The 16554-nt window shown below is 43.7% G+C and overlaps 1 protein-coding gene across 1 annotated transcript; it reads right to left on the bottom strand.

Annotated features, from left to right (window-relative positions):
- Positions 1-8867: 8867 nt before the first annotated feature.
- LOC307179821 (NOP protein chaperone 1-like) lies at positions 8868-9347 on the bottom strand (the record flags this gene model as incomplete). Its single annotated transcript, XM_079909474.1, has 1 exon — positions 8868-9347. One exon carries the CDS (start codon positions 9345-9347, stop codon positions 8868-8870), a length of 480 nt encoding a protein of 159 aa, XP_079765600.1.
- Between the last annotated feature and the right edge of the window lie 7207 nt (positions 9348-16554).

Below are 16554 nucleotides of genomic sequence, written 5' to 3'. Positions count from 1 at the left end.
TTATTTATTATTTATTTTTGGCTGTGTTGGGTCTTTGTTGCTGAGCACGGGCTTTCTCTACTTGCAGTGAGTGGGGGCTACTCTTCTTTGAGGGGCACAGATTCCTCATTGCCGTGTCTTCTCTTATTGGTGAGCACGGGCTCCAGGCGCGCATGCTCAGTAGTTGTGGCTCACGGGCTTGGCCGTTCCGCGGCACGTGGGATCCTCCCAGACCAGAGATCAAACCCATGTTTCCTGCATTGGCAGGTGGACTCTCAACCACTGTGCCACCAGGGAGGTCACTCCCTATGTGTTCTTCACCTTTGCTCAAACTTGAAAATTGAATGTAACATATGCAGATTATTTTCTTAATTGTAAGTGTGTATTGAGGAGAAAGTGTATGATAGAATGAAATGTAGGGCACTGGACAGCAAATGACAGATTAGGGAGCTCGAAGCCCTCACTCCCCGCCAGTAACATCAATACAGCCGCCAGGGTTTGTCAGCACAGGGGACCCAAGAAGTGGCAACAATGATCTCTTTTCTGCTCCCACCACTCTCTGACCTGGCAGGAGTACAGATTACCTGCCGATATGTGTGTGTGCGTGTGCGTTTCTTTTTTCTTCGTGCCACAGCTGGACTTGCTGATTGAGCCTGCGTGTTTTAAGAAAGCAATGGCCATGTTGCGCTAACAATACAGTGGACCCTCCGTCGCTCTTGTGTCTTTGGGAGTTGAGTGCACACAAAATTTGTATGATGGATCCAGGCGCGAACTTCCAGTTGTCCTCTTGGCTCATACCTGCTATGTCAGGGGAATGTCCTTCCCTTGGGAAATCAGCTCAAAGCTTTTGGAGAGAAAGGCTGCACAGGTGTAGGTTGGGACCAGCAACCCTTGGCATGGACGACTGGGCAAACCAAGTGAATTACTAAGAGTTCCTGATATGAGGAAAGAGACTGAGGACATAGGGAGGCCAGGCCTGCAGAGTGAAAGTTCTTCTTGCCTGTAGGTAGCTCTGGGTGTGGGTGGAGGAGAGACATTGAGGGGCTGAGATGCCAGCTGCCTGTCCCAGGACTGCAGAAGGAGGGGGCAGAAAAGCAGGAAGTGTGGCTCATGTTTGTTTCTGACACACTCATCCTTCTGGTTCTTGACTCCAGGCTGTAAGGAGGAATTTACTCTTGTTTTGCAAAGTTGCTTTACCTATTCCAATCCTCTACTTTTCCATTTACTCTTTTCAAAAGATATATATAAACTCGCTATTTTCATTAAACAGCTTGTCATCAACATTTTTTCCAAGTCAATACCTATACATCTAGCTCATTTAAAAAAATATATCAATAAACCAAAGCACAAAGTGATAGTACTGTATTGTCTGAATATACTTGAAATTTACTTACCTGGTCCCGCTCATTGGCTGTTTTCTAAATGTTCTGTTCTTAAGTAATACTGATATCAATATTCTTAGTACACATGTATTTGCACAAATGTTCCCACCTACCCACTTCTTGTCATTTGACTGCTTGTGGAATATGTAAAGATCAATTAGGTGGTCAAGTTATCAATCGTTTCCTTTATGGTTTCTGGGCCCTGGTTTTTATGTTTTAGTAACATCTCCACTCTGCAATTACAGAATAAAATGTCCGTGTTTTCTATTGGTACGTTCATGGTTTCAGCTTACAGTTCACGCAGTCCATCCCCCTGCAGAATTTTCCTTGTTTACAGCGGCCGGCGGCCCAGGAATAGCGTGAGGAGCGCGTCTCCTTCGCGGCAGCCTCCCGGCACCATCCTCCCAGCTCCTCGTCTCCCGTCTGCTGCCGGGGTCGCGCCGTGTCGTGCCGAGCCGGGCGCTAGCTCCGAGGCGGACTCCCGGAGACGAGCTCGGGCGTTTGGGCGGCCGGCACTGCACCCTCGCCGTTCGGCGATCGGGATCCGGCCCGGGGACGTTCGAGCCGGTGGTCGGGCGCCACCTGGCTGCCGCTTTTATATCGTCCCTTGTCTCCGGAGCTTCGGCGATCTTCGCGAGGGCTGACATTCGGACGCCGGGCGCGAGGCAGCGTTCCGGGAGCCCGGCTATGCGTGTGGCGACTGTCCCGGTGGTCCCGGGGCATGGGCTCCTCCTGCGTTCGCTGGAGATTGGGTGTGTAGGTATACGAGGGTGTGATCGTTGTCTCGCTCCCTAGCAGGCTGTGGGGGTTGCCTAGCTTGGTCGACCAGCAACCGCCCGTGCCCCTCCAGCCACGAGAATTAAGCGGACTCGACTCTACCTGGGCCGCCCGCCGCGTTGTGTAGGGAGAGGTCTTGCGAGCCCTCCGTAGCGCCTGAGTCTTGATGGTCCGTTCTTCTCAGTCACTTTAGGGGCGTTCATTTTCTACCACTTCGGTCCACCAGCGTCCCACTCCGGACGTGGTGAACGCACCGGGCACGGGCGCTGAGGCTGCTGGAGGGCCCGATGAGCATGTTGGATGGCGCGCTTGGGTCCCGGTCTCCGGCGCATGGGCGCTTGCTGCTCTCGCGGGATTTGGACGGTCAGACATTCGTAGTGTGAGGACGGCGCTGTGCTCCCTAGAAGTTCTTGAGTGGTGGGTCTGGGCGGTTCGACCGGCACTCCCTTGTGTCCCTTGCGCGTGAAACGCCCACATTGAAGCACTTGGTCAAGAGGGGGTATCCATCCCCGGAGTCGTCCGTGTGGACCGTTGGTCGTACTTCTGCTTTCAAAGTGTCGCCTGAGAGTGGTTCTAAGTCTCCTACGGACGTGGACGCCGCCAAGTTTCCCCCGGCCTTCTCTCTTGATCCCGTTCGCCCTTTTTCCCAAATATATTTTTCTCCGCAGTGTGTAGGGCCCGAATGGCGTAAGGAGGAGGCACTGGAAGTGCGACCTCGGCCTTCACGTCCTCCTTCACACGGGACCGCCACGTCCCGTCCAATAGGACGCCCGGTGCTGCTTCTTGGCCGCCTTGAAAAACGGTGTGTCCCGGTGCCGTCGCCGTGGTGGAGCTCCTCCCGTGCGGCCACTTTCTCCGAAAACCGCAAGAAGCGGTCATGGGGCTCTGCAGATGGTATTCCCCTGCAAGCCGAACTGCATCTACGGGGGAGCGCCTGGCGTCCCCACTTCTGTTGGCCTCGTCGGCGAAGCGCTTGTGTGCATCAGGTGCTCTCACCACAGGTGAAAGCAAAGACAGTCGCGGCGAGAGGGGAGGGCGCTCCAGGCGCAGCCACGGTTCCGCCTGTGGCTTCGTGGTTGGAGAAGCCTAACAAATGGGGAAATGGGAAGGTGCCTGGGGCGTCTGGTGATGGTCGTGAGGAGGCATGAGGCGATGCGCGGTCCTGCGTGGGCGCGGTTGTCAGAGGCTCCTCGTGAGAATCTCGTACCGGAATTGCCTCTGAACGCGCGTGTGGACGAGGAGACAACCCGGGGAGAGAAATGGGACCTGTGGTGGGCCAGAGGGGATGAGTTCGGACGGGTGGAGGCGCATCTTCTCTTCCGTGCCATCCAGATCTATCCCGGTGGTTTTTCCTCCATTTGGTTGTTACCTGGCGTCTGCTGCTGCAAGGACGACTAGATGACCATACAGCGTTGTCGTGGCAAGAAACAATTTTAGTGACTTGAGAATTTGTTTTGAGATCCACTAGTTGTAGACACTGGTGAAGTGAGAAATTCCGAGATCTACAGAACTGAAAATTACTATTGTTACTCAACAACATTGTAATTACCATTGTTTGTAATTAGTGATAAAACAGTTGAGTCACACAGAAGCTGTCTAATTGGGGATGATCAAAGAGGGGTTTTCAGTATTTCTAAATCCTGCTAAATGGGCAGAGAGCAAGGTGGAGACAGCAGGTATGTGCCAGCTAAGGCTGTGCCAGGTAAGGTTGTAACGTGTGTGAGAATAAAGAGAGGTGCTGAGCAGATTATGGAGGGTTTCTGAATGGTACAAGAGGCTGGAAAGCATTCTTAAAGATATGTGGGGGGATAGATCTGATAAGTTGCAGTTTACAGAAAGAGAAAGGCTCATTGCTAGTCTCCACAGAAGGATTCAGCAACAGAGTATCTTATCAAATGCTCTGTTAAAAACACTGCAGTTTATAAATCCTTTAGAAACATACCTTACACATTTGCTAGCAGCAGAATTATGCATTGCTGCATTGTTTGTAATATAAACAGATTATTGAATATCAGCGTGCATCCCAACGTGGATTGGCAAAGTGCATTATAGTACGTCATCCATTCAGTGCACTGTCGAGCAGGAAACGATGTCTTGATAGAGGATAATTTGCAAGATACTGTCAAATGAATAAAAGCAAGATATAACAGCACCGTGCCCAGCGTTCTACTATTTGTCTTTTTAATTAGGTTGCCAAGGAGAAATGTATATTCATATTTGCTTGTATGCACATAAAGACACTCTGGAAGTTTGCTGTGGGAAACCAGATGCATGGCTACCTGTGGAGGGCAGGGGCTCCTGGGCAAAGAGGGGGAGGTGGTGCAGGGCACAATGTAATGCAATTTTCAGGACCTTCAACCATGTACATGTATTACAACCTCTCTAGAAAGCCAAGAAATTGAATTTTTTAAACCTCCAAGGATTAAAATGCATTTACTATTTCTACCAACTGAGTACATGTCAAGTTTGTTTCACCATGGAGCTATGCCTTCTCTAAAGTGTCTACTCAAGCCTTCCATGGTGATTTTGACTATTTTCCCTTACTTTGGAAGCAGACAAAGAAAACCAGGGGAATCAACGGATGTGTAGTTCATCAGCCCGTGCAGTGGCTCCCCTGCGTTTTTCTTTCAAATAGTTTATACACTGTGTTTTTTGGTGCTATTTTCATAAGTTTTATTTGCAAGATAGAGGAGAAATAAAGCTGTATTAGGGTTTTCCTAGGGTTGCCAGAACAAGATAGTGCAGACTGGGAGGCTTAATTTTCTCACAGCTCTGGAGGCTTTGAGTTCAAGATCAAGGTGTCTACAGGTTCAGTTTCTTCTGAGGCCTCTCTCCCTTGCTAGCAGATGGCTGCATTCTTGCTGCATCCTCAGATGGACTTAACTCTATGAGCTGAGTGTGCATGGCTGTGTCCTAATCTTCTCATAGGGGCACAGCTCTGGGTTAGGGCTCACCCTTGTGACCCATTTTAACTTCATCTCTCCTAAGGCCCTATTCCCAAATGCAGTCACATTCTGAGATACAAGAGTCTGGACTTCAATATGTGAACTTATAGGGTTTCAGTTCAGACCTTAAGGGAAGCTGCTCCCCGTTGGTTGAAGCAGAAATCTCAGAGGAGAGAGGAGTCTTCCCACATGGCCTAGAACTTCTTGACACAGCCAAGTCATGACCCATAAGCCTGATTCCGTGGTTTTGCATGTCTCTGTGACAGAGAGTGGAGGTCAGGGAATGACTAAGGAATTATGTCCTCAGTACATTGTCACTAAATATTTCTGCCTTTTGGAGGCCAGATGTTCACAAAAGTAAAGAAGTTATGTTCTGCTCAGCAAATTTCGGCCTTGGAAGTACACAACACACTGAGGAATCAGCCTAAGTGTCTCCCATATCCTGATCAGGCCATGGACACAGGAGCAGGAGACAGCCATTAGAGGCCACAGCCTTGCTGGGAAGCAGGTGCATCACCAGTTTATCTCAATCAGATCTGTGTTCTAGGTGCTGAGCTTGAGGAAGGTGTCAGTCCTGGGACACTGTGGACACGATGCAGAAAAATTACCTTAAACCCTGAGTCATACTTAAATAGAAAAACTGTGAGATATTAATTCTTATTGCCTCCACTGAGCTATAAACTTGGTGAAGGTGGTTATGTTTTACGTTTCACCTCTTAAGTCTCCAGAAAATTCCACATGCTGGAATCCTGGGGACTCTCAATAAATATTTGTTACTTTAATGAGTGGTGTGTGAGAGAGCTACCTGCTTTTTCTTGAAGACTCTTGTCCTATGATAATTTACAAAATCCAGAACACTTGGGAGATATGTTCTCCCTTAAGTATCTGATGGATACTGTGGACCCTCCACCTAGTAATGCACATGCACAGACACAAACACATTGCTGCAGTCGGCCTCAAGTGTTCTATTTCCCTCTTTTCAAGCTCATAGACCAACCCTTTAGCATTCTATACATATGGGCTTTATACTCGTTTTGTGTGTGTGGGTGTGTGCGTACATCAAGAAAGAAAAAGTTAATGGATTTGAAGGGAGAGAACACATCATGTAACTCCTGCCCTCTCTCAAGCCAATCCGACAGCAGATAAACTTAGGACATAGGCATTCTCCACGGGGACCATCTCTTTTCCCCAGGTCTTTATTTTTATTTTTAACATCTTTATTGGAGTATTATTGCTTTACACTGGTGTGTTAATTTCTGCTTTTATAACAAAGTGAATCAGCTCTATAGCCTGTTCCTTATTGATCAGCACGATTCTCATTGGAGGAAGAATGGAACTCGGGAGGGGGCCAAGTCCCTCTGACTTCCCTGGCTCAGGGTGCAGAGGGTGGGAGGGGTGCCCCAGCCCCTTCCCCTGCTCCCTGCCTCTGGTTACTCCCTGAAATGTAGGGGCCACATCCTCAGCTGCAGAAGCAGAAAAGCCACTCCTCTTTTTGCTTAGTGTTCTCATGCAATATCTCTTCCAATATTTTCACTTTCAGCATATGAATGTCCTTACTTCTGAGTGAGGCTCTTGTAGACAACATATAGTTGGACCCTTTATATGTCTATCTTGTCCATTTTTGTTTTTTAATGTTATTAAATATTCACCTATATTTTAGTATGAAACTTATAATTTTATTTCTTTATATTTAAATCTTTAAGACCTACATAATTTATCTTAGTATCCAAATTGGTTTAAAAACAGCCACCCCTGACTCTGTATATTAAATAATTCAACCATTTTACACTTAAAACGACATCCCTATCACATATTAAATTTTTGTTTTTCCTTTTCCTCCTATGTCATAAGAATGTCCAGAGGAACTGAATTTAGTTGACTTCTTTAACTGTATAGACTACCTAAGCGTATTATATGAGAAGGCCATAGCAGGAGAGAAATATAATTCTACACACTAGTATGTATTCTAGACTGACTAGTCTCTTTCACTGACCATCAGACTATTTCTACTTGGCTTTGTATTTCCAGTGAAGTTACACTTTCATATCTGCATGGATACCATGGCTTAAAATGCCCTGTACATCCTCAATATACCTGTAAATTCATTTATCGACATCATTCAGTGCCTACTGTGTACCATGCACCAAGCTAAGGAGTGAACCAGACAAATACAACTCTTCCCACAATGGGGCATGAATATTATCTGGTAGAAGACAATCCTTAAATATTCACACCAGTAATCCATCACAGCTGTGTTTGGTGCTACAAAGTATACCCTTTGCAGTTGAGAAGTCTTGTTTCCAGATCTGTTCACTTCTGCATACTTTGAGTGCACAGCCGATTTCCAATTCCCAATGAAAAATACCAGAAGGAACTTGGAGAATTATCTTCAGAGTATTTACAAGATGTTATAAGCTAATGAGAGGAGTAGGAAAAAATAATTAAAACAAACCTCTAAAATATTAGGCAACAAAGTCTCATGAGCTCAATGCACTTGGAGACAGTCCTTTAAATTCTCAGGTCTATATCCTGAGCAAAGCCAGGCCCATGGCAGATGAGGTCCCAAACAAGTTAAATAAGATCAAGAATGTGGCAGAAAGGCAACTCCAATGCAGGATCATTTTGCCTTTTGAAAGGGAAAACCTGTTACTACCTCTTTATGTACTGTGCCCTATTTTCCTGGGGTGTTCCTATTCTCTACAATTAATAGGTTTCAAAATTGTGGGCAACTGGAAGGAATAATTTTATTAGCTGAAACAAAAAATTCCTTTATGAGAAAAAGAAAAAAACCCAAAAAAACCACAAAATTTTCCAACCAGCAAATTTTACATGCATTGAGAGGCTACAGAGTCACTGACAGTGATTAAACCACAGAGCACCAGTTTTCCAGCTCAAACTGGAAAGGATTTGTTTTTTTAATTAAAGTAGATATGTCTGAGGGCATCTAAATATAATTCTTTTCTTTGTAAAAAAGTTTTTCCTCGGGGTGGGATAGGGAGGGTGGAAGGGAGACGCAAGAGGGAGGGGACATGGGCACACATGTATACATATAGCTGATTCACTCTGTTACAGACCAGAAACCAACACAACATTGTGAAGAAACTATACTCCAATAAAGATGTTTAAAAAAAAAAAGTTCTCCCTCAATGAACCCATTTTGATGGTAAAAAATAAATATGACTTTATAATAACCTAAAAAGAAACCCAACCTAAGTTTTTGTTTTGTTTTGTTTTTTCAGTACGCGGACGTCTCACTGCTGTGGCCTCTCCCGTTGCGGAGCACAGGCTCCGGATGCGCAGGCTCAGCGGCCATGGCTCACGGGCCCAGCCGCTCCATGCATATGGGATCCTCCTGGACCGGAGCATGAACCTGTGTCCCCTGCATTGGCAGGCGGACTCTCAACCACTGCACCACCAGGGAAGCCCCAAGAGGCCAATTTAAAACAAAAACAAATGGGTAACCTGTATTTTTACTTTAAAATAAGTTTGAGATTTCTGAAGTCTATGCTGATGAAAGAGGATGCCAACAAATTCACTCATCACCATACATAAAGTTAAGCTTTCTAAACTAAACCTCTTTAGCATGAGATCAAAAACAGTCTGCTCTTAGAAGAGTCCCCAAATGCTATCTCTTCCAACTCTTTAAAAGCTAGCTTCTGTTTCTCCAAGAAGCAAAATACATTCATTTTTGCAAACAAACACCATAGGTATCCGAAATGCAAAATAACCAGCAAGCCACATTCTTTTCCACAGAATTAGCGGGAACTATCACCTGTTTCTCAGATTATGTCCCTGTTTTCTTTTTTTCACTGGCAGGACGGTCCAGAACCTCTATTTTGCCTTTTCCATCTTCTGAATGAGGAAGCTTAATTGTATCGATGGTGACTTCACCTTCAGAAGAGGTGCTATCATCTTCATCCTCAAATTCTGAACTGTCCTCTGAACTGTCTTGTGAGTTCTCTTGTGAACTGTCACCTTCTTTTGAATCAGACTGATTCATCTCAAACAAGATCATATCCATTTGCATAACTTTTCCGAGAGTGTCAATATTTTCAATATTGAAATGACCAGGTGGTGCAGTTGATATTCCTTTCCTTAGCTTTCTGTTTGCCTGAGCCATCTGTGGGAGAAAGCTCTGTACCTGGTCCAATAGGGGACTCCTCTCTATCCGAACTGTTTGAAGAGTGGAATTCTTTCTGGAATTACGCTTGGAGTTGATGAGCAACCTGTCCCATATACCTCCGCGGCCGCCCCTGCCCTCCATCAGCAGCTCTCTAGACACCAAGACCCTGGAGCTGTCCCGGGAAAATGACGAACAGCTCGCAGCAGGCTGGGATTTGCCGTGGGCCTCCCTGCTGCTCGCCTGTCTTCAGAGCAGCCCCTCCAGGCCCAGATGCCAGAAAAAGGCTGGGGACATCTTTGTTTTTTAACGGATGAGTTTAAGACATATATATATATATATATATATATATATATATATATATATATATATATATATATATATATATATATATATATAAATTACTGATATGGAATGACATTTAATTGCCAATTTGTTTTCTGTAATGTCATATAGCTTTTCTGTCCCACATTTTCTCACATACTGAGGTCCTTTGTGCTTACTTTTTGTACTCATTTTCAAAATTAATTTCTTTGGTTGTGCCACGTCTTAGTTGTGGCATGGGGGACCTTTGATCTTCTTTGCAGCATGCAAACTCTTACTTGTGGCATGTGGGATCTAGTTCCCTGACCAGGGATTGAGCCCAGGCCCTCTGCATTGACAGCGCGGAGTCTTCGCCACTGGGTAGTCCACTGACTTGACTTACTTTTAATTTCCTTCTGTGTATATTCTATAGATAATCAATTTATGGATACCATGGAGGTTACATATAAAATCCTATCAAACTAGCTTAAACTGATATCAACATAATTTTAATCACACGCAAAATCTCTATTACATCTCCAATTACATTACACATTAATGACATGTTATTAATGTCACAAGTCACATATGTATACATTGTTTTCTGTTAATGTAGATGTACGAATTCGTTATTTGGGAATGTTATAACAAAATGCCACAGCTTGGGTAGCTTATAAACAGAAGTTTATTTCTCACGGTTCTGGAGGCTGAAGTGTGAGATCAAGGTGGTTAGGTAAAGGTCTTTTTCTGAGTCATAGACTTTTCATTATATCATCACCTGGAGGAAGGGGCTAGAGAGCTCTCTGAGGTCTCTTTTAAAAGCACACAAGAGACTTCCCTGATAGGCCAGTGGTTAAGAATCCATCTTCCAATGCAGCGGACCTGAGTTCGAACTTTGGTCAGAGAACTAAGATCACACATGCCAATGGGCAACTAAGCCCATGCACCACAACTATTGAGCCTGTATGCTGGCTCTACAGCCTGTCTGCCACAGCTAGAGAGCCTGTGTGCTGCAACTACCGAGCCCCCATATCACAGCTAGATATGAAGCCTGTGCGTCACAACAAAGATCCCACATGCTGCAACTAAGAGCGAATGTAGCCAAATAAGTAAATAAATACATATTTTAAAATAAATAAAAGCACACACATTATATTCATGGTGGCTCTGCCCTCATAACCTAAGCACCCCCCAAAGGCCCTACATTCTAATACCAACACATTTGGAGGTTGTATTTTTAACATATGAATTTTTGGGGAAACAATCATGCGATAGCAATAAATTTATAATTATTTTAATATTTTGGTTTAAAAAATATCCTAGAATAATAAAAAGTATAGCCAAAAGTCAAAATTATAGTGTTTTCTCTATTTGTCCATTTATTTACCTTTATCACAGACATATATATTTTCATATGGCCTCAAGTTACTGGTGTCCTTTCATTTGAACTTGAAGTACTCACTTTAGCATTTCTTGAAAGATCGGTATTATGGTACTGAACTCCTTCAGCTTTTGTCTGAGACTGTCTCTCATTTTCCTCATTTTTGAAGAATAATATTGTAAGATATAGAATTGTTGGTAGGTAGTTTCTGCCATGCTTTAAGCATATCATTTCACTCTCTTCTGGCCTGCAAAATTTCTGATGAGAAAGCAACTGATAATCTTACTGACAATCACAATTAAGTGGATCATAATAATTGTCACATATAACTTTGTTTATATATATTTCTTAATGCTAACCTATTTACAAAAGTACTTATTGTTACAAAATTTTGTATTTATCATTCTAAGATTACTTAACAAATCTATATTTTTATTCTACTTATTTATAAAATAAGAGGTTATTAGCCAAAATTATGAATTTATAGCTGAAATGTGTGGTAAAACATTCTTGATAAGCATTTTTCCATGTCTGAGAATTTTGATATGAACTCAGGTTTTCAGTTTGATTTTAGCATTGATAGATCCAGTGTGAGAATTCAATGTTGACTAAGGAATTAAAAATCCCTCAGGGCTCTCCTTCATTCATTACAGTAAAAGTGTGTTCTATGCTGTGAAAACTCATGTGTATGTAAGTCTATTCAATGATATTCTCCAGTTAAAATGATCTCCATGTCAGTTACATACACATAGTATGTAAATCTTCTGCAATGGACATCCCCCCTTTGTAGCATTTCTACTAGCTATCATCAAAATTCAGTCTAATTTAGTCCATAAAGTGAACACTTTATGCTGGTCTGGTGTTTACACTGCACTGTAACTGAGTTCTATGAGTCTGCTGAATTCCTAACTTACCTCATTCCCAGGTTTCACATGTGGATGACCAGGGTTCACACCTGAAGAAATTTACTATTTTCTTACAGCTACATTGTTCCACCAGGAAAATAACTTGCCTGGATATCATTTCTTGCTTTTCATGGTCACAGTTTTTGCTTGAAATAAGACAAAAATAATAATTAAATTAAATAAATTAATAAGAAATGACACATGTGACATTTGGGGATTAAATTGTTGAAAAGTACATTACATGGGGAAAGAACATGAATTTGAGGAATACACCAGTGAATAGAAACATGGTTTAGAAAAATGTTAATAGATGTTCAGTGTTTAGGTAAAAGAAAAATAAAATAAATTCAGATGCTACAGGGAATATGACAGGAAACATTATTAAAGAGACCGTGGCAAAGACAAAAACATGAAATTTTAACTCCCACGTGGACAGGAATTTTGCTTCTCTGAGGTGAAAAGTACAGGGGGAAACGTGAAGAGAAATTGATGTGTGATGCATAATGACAGAATCTGGATAATTTGACTCAATGGCTTCACATACATTTCTAAAAATATCCTTTAGTCGAGCCACCTCCAGTTGACATTCCAAGTGTCCTGCTCCCTCCCCACACAGAGCACATGTGTCTGGAGCTGACTTGGACCCCAGCCTGGGGAAACCCTCCTCTTCCCTCCACACCTACTCTTCTTGCTCCAACTGGGAAATTATATCTGTTTTGCAGAGCGGATGCCCTGGTACGTGTGGGAAATGCTAGATGGATTTAAAGTTCTGTGCTGAGAACAGTGCATGCAATGCAAGCGCAGGACAACATGCCAAGGCTCAAGTGTGAGGGCATCAATGGCAGCCCAGGTTCGAGCACCCTGAAGGGGGGAAACACTGAAGGTTGTCACCCGACACTTCACTCAAAGACAGTAAAAGTCTCTGGTTGCTGCTGTTCTTGCCCAAGAAGAAAGACAGGCTGCAGGCTGCCTAGACTTCTCAGCCAGGAAGGAAGCAACGTTTTCATAATATGGTTAAGACTGTTTTCTAACAGAATCCAATAAACATAAAACCCATGAGATTATTACTTGGAGTTCATGTAGAAAGGGGGATACAAGCTGTTATGTGTTTTTTGCTGTGTTCAAACCTCATGGTAGTCCCCCGAGCAGAAGAATTACTTAGCAACATAAAGTCACTTGTCTGTTAGATAAAATAGCCCATATCTGTGTCCAGCATTATTCTGCGTGTTGGTGGCAGACTAGTAAGGAGTACGTGCGATTGTGGTAATGGAGACTGTATCTCCATGAAGGGGCACATGTGCTGTGATTAGTAAAGGAACACATTCGTTCCAGGTTGCTCTAAGTGCTACAGAAGCATGAGTCAGGGCCAAGAGTGCAGCAGCATATGTGGAAGCTGCAGAGCCTATCTCAATAAGACATGCATAAAGAAGTAAATAAATATTGAGAGACGCACCCAGAAGATGAGACAACGGGCGTCCTCCAGGATCACATCTGTGTACATCTTTGTCTGCAATATGTCCAGCAGGTCCTACTCTTTATGAGTGAGTTCTACAAACACGTGCTCAAAGGTCACTGATCTCTAAAGCCCCGTCAATGCCTCCTCTGGGCTGATACGGCATGTGCCTTTCATACATATTCAGAAATATATATACTGTGAACAAATATTACTAAAGGAAACATATGAGGTGTTGTGTAAAATAACCTATCAATTTCCCAAGGAAGTAGTAATTCAACTTTCGGATAGGTTATTATAAAAATTTTACATGCAAATTCATAAGTAATCTTCTCTTCCCAATTCCAAGTAAGTCTGTAGGTGCATCAAAAGGCAATCAATAGCCCTGATCTGCCACTTTGTCAATTGTCAGGCAGTGAGGGTAGAGATAGAGTTGAAGCTCCATGTACATTTTACGTGTTTTTTTCACGTATTGAAGGTGTATCTGGAGTCCTGCTTTTCTTTCCCGGGTTAGAGCCGCAGACACCAGTCATCAGAACTCATGAGATTTGCTGGCTCCATGTGTCAGGAAAGCCCAGGATCAACTTTTCTCTTCTACATAGTGCTCTCCTCTGGGCTTGGAATATGAGACTTAAGTCAGCCCAAGTCCTCCCATGGATTTCTTTTACCTGCTGCTGTTTAGTTTTGCTCTATTTATACCTTCACTATGCAAACCTACAACTGTGGCTCCAAAGCATGTGCTAAACTCGGACTCTGATTTCAAAATACTCCAAGAAACTTGTCATTCAATAAGGGAAGTCTGTAATCCCTCAGTCCTTAAGTTTATTAGTATTATGATTGGTAGTAGTACAATTAATTTCTTTATGATAGTAATCACTATCGATATTATTATTTATCACTATTGTTGTTATTGCATTTCTTATTAAGTTTCTCTGCTCATGAATGTATCCAATTTACTGAAGAGTATTGTGGAGGGTTTTCAACAGACTTACATACACATGGTGCTTCCTGGTTCCTGCTGTACTTATGGGTACTTGTGGGTCAGAGAGCCTCCTGAGATACTCAGACTTACCCAGTGGAGGAAGGGACAGTTGTTACTGTGAGCCCCAGGGAGGACATTCTTGAGTTTCCTGAGCCTCCAGTACAATGTTTAAGTCCTCTTAAGTGACCAAAAAGATGGACCAGTGCAAGAGCCCTGGAAGATACCCTTGTCCTGCCAGACTCAGCACAGGATTTTCCACCTCAACTCTGTGCCAGGAACCACTCTCACATCTCCTGGGAAGGCTGGAGAGGGTGTCCCTCCTGGAGTCCAGTCCTCCGAATTAGAAAAGTCAGCCCAGGAACTGACATTGTGATAAGTGAGGAGTAAGGAGAGTATCATTGGCATGCCTGAACCTAGGGACATGTTCCAAATTCACTCAGGGGTCCAGGAAAAGCTGGTGCAGCACTGGCAGACATAGAGATGGTGACTTGCCTGCTCAAGTAATCATTTCTTTTTCTAACTCCCCCAGGGAGCCCCTGCACTGTTTGTGCCAACATATCATCCTCCCTGCTGACCCAGGATCACCTGCTTGTTTTCTCCTCTCAGAACAAATTTCTTTGTGCAAACCTAGCATTCTGCATCTAAAATACCCCAGAGGACATCAGTTATAGGTACCCTGAAATTTACTTAGATGAGTCTGTACGCAAATCTGCCATCTTTCTAAGTTTATTTTTCTCTTTAACAGTAGTAATGGTAATATCATCATAATTGTCACTATTATTGTTTTTAGTGCATTTTCTTACCTTTATTAATATGCATTGTCTTTGTGGTTGTTTTTACATAACATTGAGTAGACCTGCTCTATGCTACAGATTGTCTGGTTTACTGCAGATCATATGGAGGGTTTCCCAACATACAAAATACATACACCTAGCTACTCCTGAGCTCCCACAGCACTTAGCTGGGTGCCCTCGACTCAAGGTCTCTATGAAGCTGGGGCTGAGGTCTCAGCTGTCACTCCACAGGGGAGGATTTTCTCGAAGACTCACTGAGATGGGTACTGGCAGGATGCAGTCTGAGCTGAGAGCCTAGTGCCTCTGCCTGGAGGCCTGGGACTTCCCTGTGTTCTCTCCTATGTGAGACTCTCCGTATGGCACCTAGTAACACCCATGCAGGCTTCCCCAGGTCCAGGGATAGGAGAGACAGACAGACAGAAACAGAGAGAGAACACAGGATGCAGCAAGTGAAATAGAAGTGACAGAGATTCTGTCATGAATCTTAACACTGACCTCCCCTGATTTGCTACATTCTGTTGGACAGAACCCAGTCACTAGCTACTTAGTACTTGCACAAAGAGTTTCATCGCTGCATGTGGATCACAGTCTGTGGCTGGGAACACCCAGGAAGGCATGTTCAGTGGTCTCCCCCAGAACTGGGAAAAGTGGCTGCATTCTGGAAATAACTGAAAGTGATGAAAGTCCAGCCTCACTCATCAGAAGAGAAGTGAAAAGAAGACAATGGGTTACGTGTCATTTCTCATCCACTAAAGCAGCAAAACAAAAGCTCCCCAAACTCCTGAAGCTTGAACACTTGGTGTGAATGAGACACAGAACCACTCATTCCTCAGTGGTAGGAGGGGCACCGACTCTTCCTGGAGGATGATGGCTGCCTCATCCCCAGATGCCACCCACTTGATTAAGGAGGTTACTTCTAGAAAGCAAAGGTGCAGTGGTCAGTGGTGTGTATGAAGAGTCCACGTAGGTGGTGTTGTCTGTCTTATTTCTAAGAGCCCTGCATGGACACCTGCTTCCAGAGGGGAGCTGGTTCCACTGACAGTGAGAACAGGCTGCAGCTGTTTAAAATGACAGTGTCCATACTACCCAAAGCAGTCTACAGGTTTAATGTGATCACTATCAAATTACACATGACATTTTTTCACAGAACTAGAACAAATAAACCTAAAATGTATATGGAACCATAAAAGACCCAGAATTGCCAAAGCAATCCTGAGGAAAAAGCACAAAGCAGGAGGCATAACCTTCCCAGACTTCAGACAATGCTACAATGCTAATCAAAACAGCCTGGTATTGGAACAAAAACAGACATATGGGTCAATGGAACAGAATAGAGAGCCCAGAAATAAACCCACAGACCCGTGGTCAATTCATCTCTGATGAAGTATAGACAATGGGGGAAAAGACAGTCTCTTCAGCAAGAGGTGTTGGAAAAGTTGGTTCATGCAAATCAATAAAGTTAGAACACTCTCCCACCATACACAAAAATAAACTCAAAATGGCTTAAAGGCTTAAATATAACACATAACACCA

Source organism: Stenella coeruleoalba (genome assembly GCF_951394435.1).
Source record: "Stenella coeruleoalba genome assembly, chromosome: 21".
Classification (NCBI taxonomy): domain Eukaryota; kingdom Metazoa; phylum Chordata; class Mammalia; order Artiodactyla; family Delphinidae; genus Stenella; species Stenella coeruleoalba.
This window is presented reverse-complemented; position numbering and strand designations above follow the sequence as displayed.